Below are 20262 nucleotides of genomic sequence, written 5' to 3' on the forward strand. Positions count from 1 at the left end.
TCCAACATGGCAATAGGCTCTTATAGTGTTAGATGTGCTGTAGAGATGCCAGTGTTGGACTGGAGTGGACACCACGTTATAGTTCAACAGGTTTCTTTGAAAATGTAAGTTTTTGGAACTCAGCGCATTCCTCAGGAGGATGGAGCTGAGCTCTGAAAGCTGATGTATTCAAATAAACCTGTTTGACTATAACCTGGTGTTGTGTGATTTTCAACCAGTGTTAAATATAACCTGGTTACCTGCGGGTAGTTTGGTCACCCCGCCCAATCCTTCTTGCTATTGTTAGTCTAGGCTGTGTATGTGGAAGGCTGCCCCCATAACATCTTAGGCAGATGTTAGGCTCGATATTGATGAATAATAAACAAGTTTCTTAGATATTACTTAATAGCTTGCAATATCATTTGATTCTAAGACATCAGGCGTAACAAAAGATAACAAAGTGAGGGGCTGGATGAACACAGCAGGCCAAGCAGCATCTTAGGAGCACAAAAGCTGACATTTCGGGCCTAGACTCTTCATCAGAAAAGGGGGATGGGGCGAGGGTTCAGAAGTTAATCGGGAGAGAGGGGGAGGCGGACTGAAGATGGATAGAGGAGAAGAAGTCCCCTGAATTTGATCCGGAGGGAGGAGGGCAATTTCTTCAGGTTAGGCATCCTGGAAGATGCTTCGCAGTGAGGTTAAAATTGTGATCAGAAATAATGGGAACTGCAGATGCTGGAGAATCCAAGATAAGAAAGTGTGGAGCTGAATGAACACAGCAGGCCAAGCTGCATCTCAGGAGCACAAAAGCTGACGAATAAGAGGATAAGTTCAAATTACAACTAATGAAACATTCTCACACAGTAGAAGAACAAACACAGAACCAGAATTAATTAAGACACACACACAACATGATTGGCTCCATCCATGAACAGTCATTCACATCCTGATGGACAAAGCTTATCTTATCCTTTGAAGTCAGTTTACCCTTTTGAGGTCTCAATGCTTCATACAGACCATCTTGACATAACCACTTGGTGTCAAAATTTACCCTTTATGAAAGCCATTGATTCTAATCGTATTTACTTAATAGTTTTCATGTCCTTTCAATCGTTTTTTCCCACACATCTATCCATTTTCATCTTCAAAGTCAATTTTGTTTCCAAGTCGAGCACTAACTTCAGAAGTAAATGAAACAATTCATCATGCAAAGAAGTTTCTCCTGCTCTGTGTTTTAAATCTCTCATACACAGGCTTCCTGGTATATACGGCCCCTCATTCTCGACCACTCGGTTGCTGCAAACAATCTGCTTCAACCTTTTAATGTTGTTTTTTGTTTCTCTTTTTGAAGTCTGTGTGCACTACAATTTCTCAGTACACATTTGCATTATCTACCCAAAGAATTCTGTGAATTTTGCCATGCTGGCTATTTATAATTATTTTTTCTTTATCTACATGCATTGTAATTTGGTTATTAATTAAAGTGTAGCATTTCCCTTAGCAAGATCTTTGGCTGACTGGCTTATGTGCTTAGTTGGATAATCACTGGTTAAATTCTGAGAGTTTTTTTGGGAAATCCTAAAGGCAATCTAATAATGCAAGTCCCCTCTCCCTCATTAAGAATGGTAATGATAGATTCACAAAGAACAGAAGCGGTGAAATGTTGGAGTTCGCGTGAAGTGGTTAAAACAAGTAGCGTGGATGAATTTAAGGAAGAGTTAGATTAAAAACATGAAGGAGAATGGATGATAAGCATATGTTGATAGGATTAAATGGGGTAAGGTGGGAGATGGTAATGCATAGAAGTGTCCTTGACAAGATATGACTAAAATATTTCCTCATCCTCCCCTTTTTAGGACTCCTCTTATGTGGTGCAAAAGAATCAACAACTGCAAATAAAATTTTTACAATGATTTATGGGCTCATGCTCATGTTTGTTATTATAGGAGGTTGCATTAAAGGAAACATTTATAACTGGAGCATTACTACTGAGGTGCTGTTGAACATCACCGCAGAAGCACGGTATGTCCCAGCATTCCCCCTACTTATCATTGCACATCGGTGGTGTGGAGTGAATGTGTGTCAAACAAAGGATCATTTTCTCAGCCTGTGAAAGCTGTACAATCTCAGTGTGTAGTGTTTTACTATTATAGCACTTAACAGTTTACTATTGCCACCTTTGAATGAAGATTTGCCTATTATTTGAAAAATACATGATAAACAGTCAAACATCTACATATATAAGCAAAAATTAACTTAAGATCAATAGTTAAAAGGGTAACAATTGGCCAGTATGTACAAATTAAGCAGAGCAATGGGCCCACTGGATTGCTCTTTGAAGGAGCTGGTGCAGACAGTGCTGTTCTTAGTCCATGATTCTCTGCTCACAATCGATACAGCTTTTCTTGGCTAATTCAATTCCGTTCACTCTGAATAAGCTAACTTTTGTTGTTTTAAATTCAGAGATTCCAGCAGCCTTCCACTGGCTTAGGCAAGTATCACCACCTTACCTGTATGCTTTGAATGCAATCGAGCAGTGTAGGTTCCAGACCCCAAGCCCTAGGTCCCCTAGACACCATTCTCACTGGTCAGAGCTTGGCTGCTAGCTGGTGATTCACACCTGATTCCCATTTCCTGGTGACAACATGGGAGGGAAATGGTGAAATAGTTATGATTCTAATTTAACATTTTTTAGGCAGAGGTAGGTGGATTCTTGATTACCAAGGCAATGAAAAATTATCAGGAATATGCAAGATTGTAGAGTTGACGTTAAAATCAGATCAGGCATGATATTATTAAATAAAGGAGCAGCCTCAAAAGGGCCGAATGACCTATTCTTGATCCACATTCATATGTTCATAACTCAGATTGCTCTGCAGTGCAAATACAACTTGCAGAGTTTAGCTGAAGACAGGATCAGGCTCAATCATAAGAACACAAGAACACAAGAAATAGGAGTAGAGTAGGCCATCTGGCCATCGAGCCTACTGTGCCATTTTATAAGATCCTGGCTGATCTTCTCATGACCCAGCTCCACCTATCTGCCCACTCACCATAACCCTTAATTCCTTTACTGTTCAAAAATCTATCTGTCTATCTTAAAAACATTCAATGACATTGCCTCACCTGCTTCACTGGGCAGGGAATTCCACAGATCCGCAGCCCTTTAAGTGAAGAGGTTCCTCCACACCAAAGTCCAAAATCTCCTCTCCGTTAGTTTGAGGCTAAGCCACGAAGGAGAATCATCATCATTCCTCCCGTTGAATAGCTTGCACACTTTTTAAATTTACGCTCAAATAATAGCCATGCTGCTGATGTATAGTCAGGTGGGCTGCTAAAATCAATGTGTACTTGTCATTTTCTTATATTCTTTAGGAATCTGACCTCCATTGTAAACATAACCAACGATTATGGAGTAGGAGGATTTATGCCTTATGGATTGAGTGGCACTTTGACTGGCGCTGCCACTTGTTTCTATGCATTTGTAGGGTTTGGCTGCATAGCAAATACAGGTATGGTCTTTTGTAGCTAAACAATAAGACTACAAATGCTAGATAACCAATGTAAAAGTTGTTGACCATCAATTATGGTAGCATTGTGATTACGTTGCTGGACTAATAATAATGCAAGGACATGAGTTAAAGTCACACCATGGTAGATGGAGAATTTAAATATGAGTCAAAATCTGCGTTAAATAGCTATTCCCACTAATACTGACCGTAAGTACGATTGTTATCAAAACCCATTAATGTATCAGATAACAGGCAGAATCTTCTAAGGGTCTGAGTAACGCTGGCTATTGAGAGATTTGTGGCAGAATTGGATGAGAAGTCCTGAGAGGTCTATCCCAAAATTGGGAACATTGAAAATTAAGGGAAATTATTGCTTGCTAAATGCCTTCTTTCCAAGCTGAAACATCAGTTTAATAGTTACTTATCTTAACAAATGCACCTGACAAGCTAGATGTCGAGGAATCTTAGCATGGAAATCAGAGTGGGTACCTGGCAACCTCAGCTCGCCACTTGCTCTGAAGGACCTTCAACATCTCAGGGCATGTTACATGGGCAATGACAACATATAGCCCACCATGGACATTGCCATCTGATATTTGACAGCCAGTGGACACCCTCATGGTGCATCTCCAATTCACTTACAGGATGTTTCCGCATTTCAGTGCTGCACCTTCAGCTGCTCCTGCAAGTATCATTTGAATGCTGCAGCAAGGACTCTGTGAGCTCAGGGACATGCACCCAGTTCATAAGACTCTGCCATGTGGGGAAATATCCTTTCAGCATTTAGCCAATCAAACCCCCTTAGAATCCCATATAATTCAATAAGATCACATCTCATACTGCTAAATTCCAATCAACAGAGTCCCAACTTGTTTAACTTTTGCTGATAAGACAATTCCTCCATATCAGGGAATCATTCTATGAAACCTTCTTTGAACTGCTTCAAATGAAATAATACCTTTTCTAAAAGAAAGGGACTAAAACTGCACACAGTACTCCAGCTGTGGCCTCACCAGTACCTTGTCCATTTGTTGCATTTCCTACTCTTATACTCCAACCTCCTTGAAATAAGGGCTAACATTCCATTAGCCTTCCTGATTCCCTGCTGCACCTGTGTGCTAGCTTTCTGTGTTTCAGACACAAGTATCCCCAATTTCCTTTGCATTGCAGTCAGAGATTGTAAGAACTGCCGATGCTGGAGTCAGACTTAACACAGTGTGGAGCTGGAGGAACACAGCAGACCAGGCAGCATCAGACGAACAGGAAAGTTGATGTTTCGGGTTGGGACCCTTCTTTGATTTCTGAAGAATGGTCCCAACCTGAAACGTCAACTTTCCTACTCCTCTGATGCTGGTTGGTCTGCTGTGTTCCTCCAGCTCCACACCGTGTTATCTATAACCAATAAACGTATTGAGCATCATTGTGTTTATATCAATCATTTGGGAGCACTTAGCTAAAGCTGAGAAGAACATTTACACCACCTGACTAAACTGCTTGTTCGGCTGCAAAATGACAATTTGGCTATTAATCCAGTTTCGGGTGAATTTGCCAACACAGAAGTAACTTACATGGGGCATACACTGGGACAAGGTCAAGTGTCACCTATAGAAATGAACATAAGGGCTGTTTTGGATTTTCCCATGCCTGGGGATGAAAGGTTAAATTTTGTGTCATGTTTACATGAATGGATTTCATTGCAAGTTTGTCCTGAACTTAACCACTTTTGTTGCACTATTTTAAAAAATTGTTGAAGAAAGGCAGAAAATTTGAATGGAAGCAAGAGTGTCAATTTTTTGGAAACATGAACCATGTGTTGACAACCACAGTATTTATAAACATCGTAACCAACCGAAAAATATGCATTTTTCGTACATATGAGTTAGTTTATGAATTGTGCAATAGTTTTGAAATGTAAGGAAACAACATGGGCAAACTGACATTGCATTTGAAATGTTAAAACAAAATACCTATGACTGTTGGTTATAGGTATTAGGAGTAAATAGCATGTATGGAGCTCTCAGAGAGATTATTCTCATTAAAAAATTTACAAGTTTGTTACCTCCAGTAATTGAAACTCATGTTGAAGGCCTAAGGGTTTTGACTGCTGGATAGCCAGTAGAGATGGCTGATCATTATGAGCTGATGCATAAAATTCAACCATTTTCTTGTCACCCTCGTAAATGCAAGGATAGAAAAGGTGGGAGAGTGAAAGGAAGCCAGTAGCCACAATAAAGAAAGGAAGCCAAGCATTTGCATCCAGACAAAACAGGAAAGTGCTGACCGCACAAGTGGGAATCAAAGGCATAAAGATTTCCATTGTAATGATGCAGGCCACCTTCATTCAGAACACTTGGAGTGTTTAGGAAGGCAATGGGACTTATTGTGGTTTGTGAGGCTGGAAAAGGAACTCAAATTATGACACCATAGATCAAAGTATAGCTTTTCCTACAACCTTATGTATGAAAGTAAATACCGCTGGGAGTGCAGATGTGAGTAATTTGGATGGGAGGTATAAAGAGATTTTTTTTAATCAGAAGGAAGGATTGTTCCTTCGTCTTAAAATGATGTCACCAAGCCCAGAGTTATATTAAGGGACATAGGAGCTACTCCATCTCCTCTCCTGGAGAAAAATATAATCCTTCCTCCAGAGAGTGCAAATAAAGCCAAGGTTTGAGCATGTAAGTGGAGCATATACCCTGTTTCTATTGTAAGGCTAAAGGTAAACATTGCTGTGAGTGCATGAGAAAGTTGAGAGTTATTAAAGGTTTTTGTTCCAAGGAAAAGTAACCTTTTATTTATGGTTAAACCCTGAATTATATTAAGGGATGCAGGAGCTACCCCTTTGCTGGAGAAGGACTTTTTTAAAAATTAAGACAACACATTGAAAATCAAAGTTTTAATAAATAGAATTAGTGGAGAATATATGCACATTCCTTTGTATATAGTGCATTTAGAGTATGACTTAATATCTGGAACAGTGGAAAGGAATTTTTCAGGCATTATGAACAGATAGATTTGACTTACTCCTAGATAATGATTTGACAAAAGTAAAATTTGTAGTTTCAAACATAATTGTAAAGAATCTAAATGCAGTTAAAATAAAACTTACATCATGTTTCCTCCATAATCCAGAAAACAAAATTTATTTCTTAGAACCAAACATATTCTTTAATCAGTGGTAAAATGGATATTAATTACTAATATGCAAACTTAAATATTGCCTCTTTTAAATTCAAGCATGCACACGCTGTTCACAAATTGGACAGATAAAACAAATACTTCTACAGAAAAATGATGGGTGGAAAACATTAGCAAAAAGGGAACAGTTCTGCAGTTGAACAATCACAATTACAAGAGTGTAATGATGTGACATTGTACAGTTCTTTTGGACTTTGGTGACGATATCACACATATGCTGGTCACAAATGATCCCCAATTTGGTCGCCAGTCAGTTGGACCTAGTTCTTTACGCGGGTTAGAAGTTCACCTTTTCAAAGCATTTGACTATTGTTTTTCAACAATTCACTAAGTGACAGGGAGAGAAAGAGGGAGACTTACATGTACAGGAGGCGTAAGTACAACTGCCCCTCTCTCAGTTCTGTGACAATCTACAAATGAATTCCAAAAACTGTTGCTGGGCGGATTTCTTTTCAACTCAAATGAACCTGATGCCAGGGTGTCTCACAATAGTGTCTAATCCAATTTCTCCAAAAATTACGTGACCTTTTGTGACCAATAAATGAACCCCACACAGTTTCACTTTCCCTTTGAGTTGTATAAAAGCTAGTCATTTCTTTTCAAACCAAAATTCAATTTTTCCATTTTCTATTTCAATTAAAATAGTGTGTAGCCCTTACAGATGACAAAACAATGGCTAAACAAAGACCACCACCAGAGATGAAAGTGATATCACACACATTAGAGTAGATAAGTGGAGACAACTCAGAAGAAGTGTTTCTTTTATTGAGGTTCATCAAGCAAATCTGGAGTTAAGCAGGTTAATACAATTAGCCCACACAGAGGTTGAGGCTGAAGGAGTTACAAAGTGTTATTTTGTTAAAAATATAATTCTGATGAGGTGTGGTGACCAGTGGACACTTATTCATTAGACAGTGTCACTGCCCAGATATCCGAATAAAATATTGTGGGTAGCATATGAAATTTGTATGGCAGGACATGTAGAAATATGAACAAAATCGAGCATTGAGGAACTGATTTTTTTTTACTGGCCAGGTCTTATAAAGTTCTAACCCAGTTATGTCAAACATGCCATACATGTTAGGTAATGAGAAAGCCTCAATTTATAATCAAACATGCATCCTTAATATCCACACCAGTTTTGAGCACTGGTAAAATGTTGTAAGACTGTGTAAAACTGTTGCCTAAAACAAAAATGGGACACCAGTATATTATTAGAATTATGCATATAACAACTCAATTTCCAGAAGCAATTCCTTCTCGTGGGAAAATGAGCACAATTTTTGACAAGTCGTGCTATGAATAGAAATACAGTTGCTCCAGGGTTCCAACTTTAGAGTTGTAGCAAACTCCAAATTAATGTCGGAGATAATAAAGTGTGAAGCTGGATGAACACAGCAGGCCAAGCAGCATCTCAGGAGCACAAAAGCTGACGTTTCGGGCTCTCTCCAAATTAATGTCTGTTTTTTTTCCAAGATATAATAATTAATTTGCCATTAGACTTTCAAGACAATGTTTAAAGCAGATTGTCATGAACATTTTCAGGATTAGGACAAAGGTTTGGATTCTCTGTTATTTATTACCAGAGGTTGTCCAAATGAATCCACGGGGCTTAGTTAATTTGAATTAATCTATTTGTCATGAGATAGGAGGTCCATGAAAATCGATCAAGGAAAATGCTTCAAGACAGAGAGACAAATCTGCAATGTTGGAATTATGTTTCTGTTTATTGAGAAACTCACAGGAGCATGCAAGGTAACACATAAAGGTATTATATGCAAAGATGAAAGAATGGGCATATAAATATGCTGAAACCAGAACATTTCAAACAGGCAATGAAATTTTAATGTTTTTTCCTTTAAAAGACAAACCTCTGAAAGCAACATTCAGTGATCCATACAAGATAATTAATAGGATTCGTAAACTATGTCGTCTGATGGACTCGCTAGATAACGGGAAGAAGAACTGATTGTGTTACTATAACATATTAGAATGACATAATTGTAGAGAGGAATTTGGACAGGAGCAAGTAGTAAAAATAGTGGAGCAGGTGGAAAATGATAGTGAAGCAGAGGAGATGTAGACAATTCACGAAGTGAATTTCCAATTAGAAAATACTGAAACATTGGGACAGTTTTATACTGTTTTCTCAAATTTACCGGAAAAATAATGAGAGAATCTAATTAGGTTGCTAAAGGAATTAAAGGAAATACGTTGGGTTGTACATCTTTAGCCAGACATGGTAAGGGCGTAGGGGAATCAGTATTAATAAAACAATATCCTTATAATTAAACCTAGGAAAGCAAGTTCTGGTAAAAACAGTGACTGAAAACATGTTCAAAAATCACTTGAATGCACCTAGTTAAAGAAGACAGAGTTCCCCAGAGCTATTAGTTCCTTAATTTGGTTAGTTCCTTAATTACTACAGAAAAGTAGTTGCAGTAACAAAATCTGATTTCTTGGTTAGAAAATTATACTATAGGGTTGGCAGAGCCTCATTGATAACCAAGATTGATTATAATGAAGAAGAACTGGCAAGTACAAATGATATCAACACCTGAAGAGGAATCAGCTTTTGTTACACTATGTGTCATGTATCGATTCAAAGTCATGCCATTCACATTTAAAGACATTCCAGATACATTCCAAAGATCTATTAGCCATGTTGAAATTGACGTACCTATATGTGTTGTTTACTTAGATGTCAAATCATTGTTCAACGAACACTTGGGAAGGACATGTTAAATAGCAGGAAGTTTTATTTAAACGTTCATAATTGCTTGAGTATTTTTTTTGCCGAGTGTTGTTTGCCACAGCAAAAATCACTTATGTAGGACACATTACAGGGAAAATTCCTGTCTAGCCAAGGACAGCAAAATTAAAGTCTTCGATAAATTTCTTCATTCCTAATTATAAACATGGAAAAACATGAGCTTTTTTGCAGAAGCATGGTTTTAATTGAAGTTTTTCATCAATATTTAGTACAATAGCTGCATTTTTGACGGATTTATTACGAAAACAGGCAAATGTGAAATAGCCAGAGTCCCAAATAGCTTTATATGAAGCTGAAGGCAATCCTAATGAATGAACCACATTGGCTGTCCCTGACTTCACTGAACATTTTAATGGCAATTGATGCTAGAGACTTGAGGGATGGATGGGTGGGGTGGGGTGGGGGGGTGAGCAGTGGTGTTCCTGTTGCGTAGAGTCCTTTCCAAAGTGACAAAAAGAAATTGTTGGGTTATTATTATCCCATTAGATATTTAAAAATTTACGTCTGTTGCAACTGCTAATTTACACTGATTATAATCCCTTGGCCTTTGTAGAGAAGTTTAAAATACAAATTCTGGACTGTTTCAATAGAGTTTGTTAATGCGATTTGACTGGTTTGTATCACTGGAAAACATAAGTGCTGACACATGATCAAAAATCAAAATGTTGGGACAGTTTGGAGATTAAAAAGATAACAAGAAATTATACATACACAGACAGAATGATGATGAATGAATGTAATGTTTCTGCTTTTATTATACATGTGTCTTTGTGCATCGTAAAATAACACGTGATTTAGCGGAAACAAAGTCAAAAGGTCAAACAGCACTACAGGTTATCTGCTATTTACTTAAGAAGCGAGTTATTTTTGCAAAAATATTCTAGAAAAGACTTTTAGAAAGAGAGAAAATGTGGATTTTATGACCGTTAACTGTTAGATAAGCAGACATGTAGAAGCCACAGGAATTGTGATATTCATTACCTAGCAACAGCCTTTGGTGTCAGGTGTGTTTTCAGAGATGTGGGATGAGAATTGTTAAAGAAGCAGCAGCGGAAATCCGCTCTCACTCAGTCAATGAGTGTTAAACCTTAAAGCAAAATCGAAAAAAATGAGTCAGTGAAGTAGTTTCAACACTTGATAATTTTTCAAATATTAGCTCTCCTAACAGTTTCTTATCTGAATCTAAAATATGGGTCTAAATATCTTCCATCGCTCTGTGACTATCAGGAACTGTACCTTGTCAACACAAAGTCAAAGCAACTTGAGAAGTCAATGCATTCTGTCTTCTGAGTTTGTAAACTTGGTTAACAGGGGTGAGCTTAATTTTTTTGTCTCTCTTTTCCAAATCCATGTTTTCACTGCAGAGCTGTACTATCTTATCTTGTTGTTTTTTAATGTGTGTTTGGAATTAGGGGGAAGATATTTCAATTCTGCATTGTAGGTTCATTGATAACCACCTTTGTTACTTGTTTAAGGCATAAGTTTGTTTATAATAAGAAAGTCACTTTTAATTTTTTAAAAGGAAGCCTGGTGATAGTTTCTTTTCTTTGAGATAACAGCAGTAAAATTCATTATTTTCATGATTAAAACAAAATAATTACAATATTGGTATAGTTTATGAAGTAATGAAGGTTGATTATCGGTGCACACCTCCCATCAGCGTACATTAATAACATTCCTGACATAGATAAAGTTTCAGAAAGTAATTCATTTAAACTTGCCGATGATACTACGTTAAGTGGGAATAGCAGCTTTGAGCAGAACAAAGATATTGTACTAAAATATAGAAAAGCCATAAGATGTAGGAGCAGAATTAGATCATTTGGCCCATTGAGTCTGCTCTGCCATTTGATCATAACTGCTATGTTTCTCAAACTCATTTCCCTGCCCATTCCCTATAACTCTTGATTTCCTTACTAATAAAGAACATAGAACAGTACAGCACAGAACAGGCCCTTCAGCCCAAGATGTTGTGCCGACCATTGATCCTCATGTATGCACCCTCAAATTTCTGTGACCATATGCATGTCCAGCAGTCTCTTAAATGTCCCCAATGACCTTGCTTCCACAACTGCTGCTGGCAACGCATTTCATGCTCTCACAACTCTCTGTGTAAAGAACCCGCCTCTGACATCCCCTCTATACTTTCCTCCAACCAGCTTAAAACTATGACCCCTCATGTCAGCCTTTTCTGCCCTGGGAAATAGTCTCTGGCTATCAACTCTATCTATGCCTCTCATTATCTTGTATACCTCAATTAGGTACCCTCTCCTCCTCCTTTTCTCCAATAAAAAAAGTCCAAGCTCAGTCAAACTCTCTTCATAAGATAAGCCCTCCAGTCCAGGCAGCATCCTGGTAAACCTCCTCTGAACCCTCTCCAAAGCATCCACATCTTTCCTATAATAGGGCGACCAGAACTGGAAGCAGTATTCCAAGTGCGGTCTAACCAAAGTTTTATAGAGCTGCAACAAGATCTCACGACTCTTAAACTCAATCCCCCTGCTAATGAAAGCCAAAACACCACATGCTTTCTTAACAACCCTGTCCACTTGGGTGGCCATTTTAAGGGATCTATGTATCTGAACACCAAGACTCCTCTGTTCCTCCACACTGCCAAGAATCCTATCCTTAATCCTGTACTCAGCTTTCAAATTCGACCTTCCAAAATGCATCACCTCGCATTTATCCAGGTTGAACTCCATCTGCCACCTCTCAGCCCATCTCTGCATCCTGTCAATGTCCTGCTGCAGCCTACAACAGCCCTCTATACTGTCAACGACACCTCCAACCTTCGTGTCGTCTGCAAACTTGCTGACCCATCATTCAATCCCCTCACCCAAGTCATTAATAAAAATTACAAACAGTAGAGGCCCAAGGACAGAAGAACTTATCTATTTCTGTCTTAAATACACTCAATGACTTGGCCTCTACAACCTTTTATGGCAGTGAGTTCCACAGGTTCACCACATTCTGGCTGAAAAAATCCTCCTCATCTCAGTTCTAAAGGTTCATCCCTTTATTCTGAGAGTGTGCCTTTGGGTTCCAGTCTCTCCTAGGGTGAAGGTAGCTATTACTAGGGGGCATAGTTTTAAAATGAATTGAGGTAGATATAGGGGAGATGTCAGAGGTAGGTTCTTTACTCAGAGAGTGGTAGGGGCGTGGAGTGCATTGCTGGAGAGAGTAATGGAGTTGGCCTCATTAGGGGTATTTAAGTGGCTATTAGATAGGCATATGGATGATAGTATAAGGCAGGGGTGGAGGTTAGATAGACTTTAAGTTGAGGGTAAAAGTTTGGCACAACATCGTGGGCCGAAGGGCCTGTATTGTGTTGTATAGTTCTACATTCTATAGTAATTTCCACCTTGAAGGCTGATGCAAATTGCGTACTCAGCTCATTTGCTATTTCTTTCTCCATAACTACTTCTCCTCTGTCACTTTTCAGCAGTCCAACACCCACTCTTAACTCTCTCTTACCTTTTATATATCTAAAATCTCTTGCAATCTTCTTTAATATTACTAGTTAGCATACCCTCATATTTCACCTTTTCCCCACTTATTTTTTTTAGTTATCCTCTGCTGGGTTTTGAAGGCTTCACAATGCTTTGGCTTCCCAAAAATCTTCACCATGATGTACGTATGACAGGTTAGGTCAAGGTGGAGTAACAACTGAAAAACAGAATATATCTTAAAAGGCATTAAATATATAATTGCTGATATTCAGAGGAACTTAATTGTACTCAGACATGATACAGCAATCAGTTAAGGAGGCAATTGGCATGTTGACATTTTCTGTAAGAAAGCTGGACTACTTCAATGAAGAAGTCCTGCTATAATTATGTAGGGCCTCAATGAGGCCACACCTGGAGGCCTGTGACAGTTTTGGTTTTCATGTTTTAGCATGGACAAACATTTACTGCAAGCATTGAAGATGTTTTAGATTGGTCCCTGGCACGAAAATGTATCCTATATGTCAGGCTGAGCGATTTAATTTTATGGAGTTTGGAATTTTGAGAGGCAATCTCATTGAAACATACATGATTGAAAGGAGATATTGTACAGTATTCGTAGGGTAGACAGTGATGCATCAATAATATCAGTAGAGAAAGAGTATCGGAGAAACATATGGGACTAGAATCTTAAAAGGTCTTCGGATTTCATCCCAGTCCTAGGACATTGCTAGATAGTCTAGAACATGAGGAGCACAGTCTCAAGATAAGGGAACAGTCACTTAGATTGAGAGGAAAAGAAATTTCTAAAGGACTGTGAATCTTTAGAAATTTTTACCCCAGAGGATTGTGGATACTCTACTGCTAAATTGTATTTATAGGGGACGGATATAGATTCTTGGTCTTTCAAAGATTTAGGGTGAGGATCATCTGTGATTGTATTGACTGGTGGAGCAGGCTTGAGCAACTGCATATATGGAGGCTTGGGGACCGCTTTGCAGAACACCTCCGCTCAGTTCGCAACAAACAACTGCACCTCCCAGTCGCAAACCATTTCCACTCCCCCTCCCATTCTCTTGATGACATGTCCATCATGGGCCTCCTGCACTGCCACCATGATGCCACCCGAAGGTTGCAGGAACAGCAACTCATATTCCGCCTGGGAACCCTGCAGCCATATGGTATCAATGTGGACTTCACCAGTTTCAAAATCTCCCCTTCCCCCACTGCATCCCTCAACCAGCCCAGTTCATCCCCTCCCCCCACTGCACCACACAACCAGCCCAGCTCTTCCCCCCCACCCACTGCATCCCAAAACCAGTCCAACCTGTCTCTGCCTCCCTAACCGGTTCTTCCTCTCACCCATCCCTTCCTCCCACCCCAAGCCGCACCCCCAGCTACCTACTAACCTCATCCCACCTCCTTGACCTGTCCGTCTTCCCTGGACTGACCTATCCCCTCCCTACCTCCCCACCTACACCCTCTCCACCTATCTTCTTTACTCTCCATCTTCGGTCCGCCTCCCCCTCTCTCCCTATTTATTCCAGTTCCCTCCCCCCATCCCCCTCTCTGATGAAGGGTCTAGGCCCGAAACGTCAGCTTTTGTGCTCCTGAGATGCTGCTTGGCCTGCTGTGTTCATCCAGCCTCACATTTTATTATCTTGGAATCTCCAGCATCTGCAGTTCCCATTATCTCTGCATGTTATATTCTTGCACTTGTTGCATATATTATGCTCTTAGATAAACCCGACAAATACCCACCAGCAGATTTTAATCATTTCTCTGCGAGTCAATGTTTATTCTTTAATTATACGCAATTCATGGGCTCTCTGGTGCAACGTTAGTGTTTGTATCCCTAAGCCAGGAGTCCTGTGTTTAAGACTTACCGAAGGTGTATCATGACACCTCTAAATAAGTTGATTTGAAAATATTTAAATCACTCAGTTCCTCCCATGATTTGTGACTGGGGATTCAAATGAAGTGGTGCTAGAGGGTTTAGGTTTTATTTATTTTAATTTCATATTCACTTAAACAACCCTAAGGGAAATGCATCGATCACACTGTTTAAAATAATTCTTTAACCTCGTAATTTATTATTTCAGATTCTTTCACTATCAGTGTCACATCAATTTCAAGGTTATTATTTTTCTAATGCAATTACACGAGTAAGTAATTATTGTAGCTGTGACTCGTGATAATGTTTTAAAGATATGGAAGGAATCTCATATTACTTTCTTCATTGTATCTCACACTGATTCCTTTTATTTTACTATTTCTCCAGGTGAAGAGGTGAACAATCCTCAGAAGTCCATCCCACTTGGGATTATAGCATCTCTTCTCATTTGCTTCTTAGCCTACTTTGGGGTTTCTGCTGCTCTTACACTTATGATGCCTTACTATCTGCTTGATATGAAAAACCCAATCCCTGGGGCCTTTGAGTATGTGCAATGGAGTGCTGCGAAATACTAAGTGGCTGTGGGCTCTCTGTGTGCACTTTCAATAAGGTATGACAATAATCTAATTCGTTCCTCAATCTAATGAAGTTAGTAACAAATGAACAGTTTTAGCACAGCAAGACTCCTGTCCTTCAAATGCATTGACCTTGCATGTTGCTTCTTGCATAACATTTCCAAGAAATTCATTTATTACTGTATTTAATGATTATAGTGCAACAATAACATTGATGCAACCCTATTAAGTGCCCATGGAGTCTGCCGTATCTAGGAGTGACAATTGTCTGACCTCAGGAGGCCCCACAAACTCTATTTTTTGCGGTCTAATGTACAGATTGCTGAACTTTGTATTATAGCGCTTGAGTACAGTTATTCTATTCCTCTCAGTGTGGTCAGTTAGCTCAGTTGGTTGGACCGCTGCTTTATAATGCCACCAGCTGAGGTTACCATGAAGGCTTCTCCTTTACAACCTCTCTCTTCACTGGAGGTGTGTAGTGGCCCTCAGGTTAAACCAGCAAAATAGTTGTCTCACCTACTCTCCAACTGGCGAGCAGCCCTGTAGTCCTTTGGGACTATGGTTACTTTAACTGGGCATCATGTAATTAATATATGTGTTCTTCTTGTACTACATCTACCCATGCTCACTGGCACCATCCCCCCACCCCGGTTTCTCTCAACTTTTATGCGAACATGACTTCAATAATTTATTTAAACTATTTGCACTCTCACCATCTTCAACATGCACTAAACACCACCATCCCCCCCACACACCCCCCACCCCCATCCCCGGCCCTCATATCCAAAAATCTTTGTGGAATGTTTGCTGTTTGTTTTACTGAGGTTCACACAATTGTTTCATGACGTAAGGATCTGCCACCATTTCTGTAATCGGTGTACCATATTGCAGGGTAATGTGGTCCTGTTCTCATTATCCATTTTCCATATATTCGAAATCATTTGTTCCCAATGCTTTGACAAAAATCAATGCTTTCTATTCATTCTGATGTTCATATTGATATTCAAACAGTGTAAGACCTGTCTATAATGCTTTCATGAGGACTGTATCTTCTGATTTACTATCTCAGATCCAAACCATCTGCCTGGTTCCAAACCATCTGCCTGGTTCCAAACCTGACAAAATCTTCACTCTGTGCCTGGAATTGTACCAATTCTGCTGTTTCCTTTCGTGGTCATTCTGAATTGCTCTCATTCTGTCACGGTCTTGTGATGTTAGACGTAGTCCAAGGTTTTTGCTATAGTAATAGAATTTCCACTCAGTCTTTTACTCATAAGTGACTCAGATGGTGAACATCCATGACTCAATAGTCTATAGAAGAAGGGGAGAACATGTAACATGATTGATTCCTGATTCTGTTAGGCTGATCATTCATGAATTGCAGAACATTGTCTCAGACAATCTCTAAAAATGAGAAACATTTGCAGACTTAAATAACTGCTCTTACTCCACATTTAAATTATTTTTTTTTCTACGTGTGCCTTAGAAGCAAATAGATTGACTTCCAACACGTCATCCTGAACCAGAATGAGTACTGTGCCTAATCTGTGCAGGATAAATCTGTAACCACTATTGTGGGAAATCTGGGATTACAGAAATCAAAGCAAAGTTGTTTCTCTTTTATCTTCTCCAAAGCCTCCACTGTTGAATTTTCTCAAAAGCTCTCAAAAGTTGTATGATTATAGTCAGAATTAGAATAAATTTCCCCATTTGGTTGACCATTCCACAAAGAGTTGAACCTCACTGACACTCTGGTTGTGAAAACTCATTCATTGCCTTCATTTTCCTGGAATTTACCATGATCCCTTTTGCTTGCAATGATATGAGTGAATAATTTAATTTTTATCTTTGAGAATTGACAATTCCTATTGAGCATAAGAGCTGTGTTCTGCAGTGCTTTCAGAAATTCATAAACACTGCTCGTGCTCCTTTTCAGCACACAAAGGTACATTCTCCATGATGAAAGATTACTCATGTTCCCTTCGATCTTTTGAGACATTGCTTGTGGAAATATTTCTGGTATAGATGAAATTCTAAAAGGTCAGTGATTAATGTAAAATCATCAGACAGCATGATAAAATAGATTGACAACATTGACTTGTAGTCTAAAGGTACTTTACAAGAGCTGGTATTTCCAATTAATTTTATGAAGACCATATTGTTGGTTGGTTAACTCCATAGTCACCCATTGTTGAAATTGGTTGGGCTTCTCTCTTGTCAGCTTTGTTCAATTGTGTGAGGTCTCTACATGAACTGAACTCTCCATTAGGCTTAGGAACTGTCAATAGTCCGGACATCAGATTGTTGGCTCTGTAGCAGGTGACTTTGTTATTCACTGCCAAGTAGGACATTCATTTTCTCCAGCGAACTTGAAAGGGTTCAGAAAAGATTTACAGATGTTGCCAGGGTTAAATGGGTTGAACTATCAGAAGACGCTGAATAGGCTGAGGTTATTTTCCCTGGACTGTCGGAGGCTGAGGGGTGACTGTATACAGGTTTATAAAATCATGAGGGGAGTGGATAGACTGAATAACCAAGGTCTTCAGGATAGGAGAGTCCAAAACTAAAGAGCATAAGTTTAAGGTGAGAGGAGAAAGATATAAAAGGGACCCGAGGGGTAACTTTTTTCACACAGAGGATGGTGCATGTATGGAATGAGCTGCCAGAGGAAGTGGTGGAGGCTGGTACAATTACAACATTGAAAAGGGGTTTGGATGAGTATATGAATAAAGGGTTTAGAGGGATATGGGCCAAATGCTTGAAAATGGGACTAGATTTATTTAGGATATCTGGTCACCATGAACAAGTTAGACAGAAGGGTCTGTTTCATCTCTATGACTTGAGGGGTGTGATACATACCTGGAAGTAGATAACAATGTTATCCTGGCATCTTGATGTGTTGTCCTTTATTGAACTTTTCCAGACCTTTACAAAGTTTACGGGAATTCCTTCTGAAATTCTGTCCTGTTTGCATGTCGTAATATTGCACCGCTAGTTGTATGTATGCATTTCTACTAAAAATAGCTGTGGCTTCAGTCTTTGAAACATCAAGAGTATTGTTGCTCTAAAAGATGTAGAACTGGATGAACACAGTGGGCCAGGCAGCATCCATTCCCCTCATGACTTTATAAACCTGTATACAGTCACCCCTCAGCCTCCAACAGTCCAGGGAAAATAGCCTCAGCCTGTTCAGCTTCTTCTGATAACTCAAACCATTTAAACCTGGCAACACCTGTAAATCTTTTCTGAACCCTTTCAAGTTCGCTGGAGAACTGGATGAGCACAGTGTGCCAGGCAGCAGGAAAGCTGATGTTTTGGGTCTGGACTGTTCTTCAGAAATGGGGGAGGGGAAGGGGGTTCTGAAATAAATAGAGAGAGGGGGAGGTGATGACAGAAGGCCGATCGAGGAGCATTTAGTTGGAGTGAAGACAGACAAGTCAAGGAGGCGGGGGTGAAGCCTGTAAAAGTGAGTGCAGGTGGGGAGTTGGGATGGGGGTCGGTCAGTGAGGAGGGAGGGGCGGGTAGGTGGGAGGGAAGACGGACAGGTCAAGGAGGCGGGGATGATGTTAGTAGGGAGGAAGTATTGTTGCTTTCTTTATGCTTATTGTTAAGTGTGGTAGAGAACTAACCTTGTACCTGAAGATCTGTGCTCCCTTGGAGCTTTCAATTTGATGCACATGGGCTGGACATCTCTTGATTTAACTATGCAACCTGTTGGCTAAAATTGAAACAGCTGAGTTGTTGTAAAAAGATAAAATCAGGCATCAGGTGATGTGGCTGCTCCCTTACAAGAGAGAGACAGTTGGCAATGGGTTAAATTGAGGTTAACATCTCAGCCAAGGGGTTGAAAAGGAAAATCATTCATGACAACTGCAGCCAGTCACAGGAATTGAACCTGTACTCTTCACATCACTGTATCACAAGCAAACCTCCCAGCCAACTGAGCTAACTCTGCTTACTTTCTTTTAGCCACATCTAAAAATATATGGTTAGATGTATAGATAATAAAATGTGAGGCTGGATGAACACAGCAGGCCAAGCAGCATCTCAGGAGCACAAAAGCTGACGTTTCGGGCCTAGACCCTTCATCAGAGAGGGGGATGGGGAGAGGGAACTGGAATAAATAGGGAGAGAGGGGGAGGCGGACCGAAGATGGAGAGTAAAGAAGATAGGTGGAGAGAGTATAGGTGGGGAGGTAGGGAGGGGATAGGTCAGTCCAGGGAAGACGGACATGTCAAGGAGGTGGGATGAGGTTAGTAGGTAGATGGGGGTGCGGCTTCGGGTGGGAGGAAGGGATGGGTGAGAGGAAGAACCGGTTAGGGAAGCAGAGACAGGTTGGACTGGTTTTGGGATGCAGTGGGTGGGGGGGAAGAGCTGGGCTGGTTGTGTGGTGCAGTGGGGGGAGGGGACGAACTGGGCTGGTTTAGGGATGCAGTAGGGGAAGGGGAGATTTTGAAACTGGTGAAGTCCACATTGATACCATATGGCTGCAGGGTTCCCAGGCGGAATATGAGTTGCTGTTCCTGCAACCTTCGGGTGGCATCATTGTGGCAGTGCAGGAGGCCCATGATGGACATGTCATCTAGAGAATGGGAGGGCGGTCAGTGAGGAGGGAGGGGCGGGTAGGTGGGAGGGAAGACGGACAGGTCAAGGAGGCGGGGATGATGTTAGTAGGGAGGAAGTATTGTTGCTTTCTTTATGCTTATTGTTAAGTGTGGTAGAGAACTAACCTTGTACCTGAAGATCTGTGCTCCCTTGGGGGAATGCAGGTGTACAGGGACTGGACGTCCATGGTGAATATGAGGTGTTGGGGGCCAGGGAATTGGAAGTCCTGGAGGAGGTGGAGGGCGTGGGTGGTGTCACGGACGTAGGTGGGGAGTTCCTG

At 40.2% G+C, this 20262-nt stretch overlaps 1 protein-coding gene across 1 annotated transcript in view; it reads left to right on the plus strand.

Moving 5' to 3' along the window:
• Positions 1–20262, plus strand: part of LOC125458427 (cationic amino acid transporter 2-like) — a 147076-nt gene that overhangs the window by 109005 nt on the left and 17809 nt on the right. The window contains 3 exon segments of the mRNA XM_059650506.1: positions 1836–2001; positions 3355–3491; positions 15190–15412. Coding sequence (XP_059506489.1) covers positions 1836–2001; positions 3355–3491; positions 15190–15412 — 526 coding nt within the window.

The sequence above is a fragment of the Stegostoma tigrinum genome, chromosome 13 (genome assembly GCF_030684315.1).
Source record: "Stegostoma tigrinum isolate sSteTig4 chromosome 13, sSteTig4.hap1, whole genome shotgun sequence".
NCBI lineage: Eukaryota > Metazoa > Chordata > Chondrichthyes > Orectolobiformes > Stegostomatidae > Stegostoma > Stegostoma tigrinum.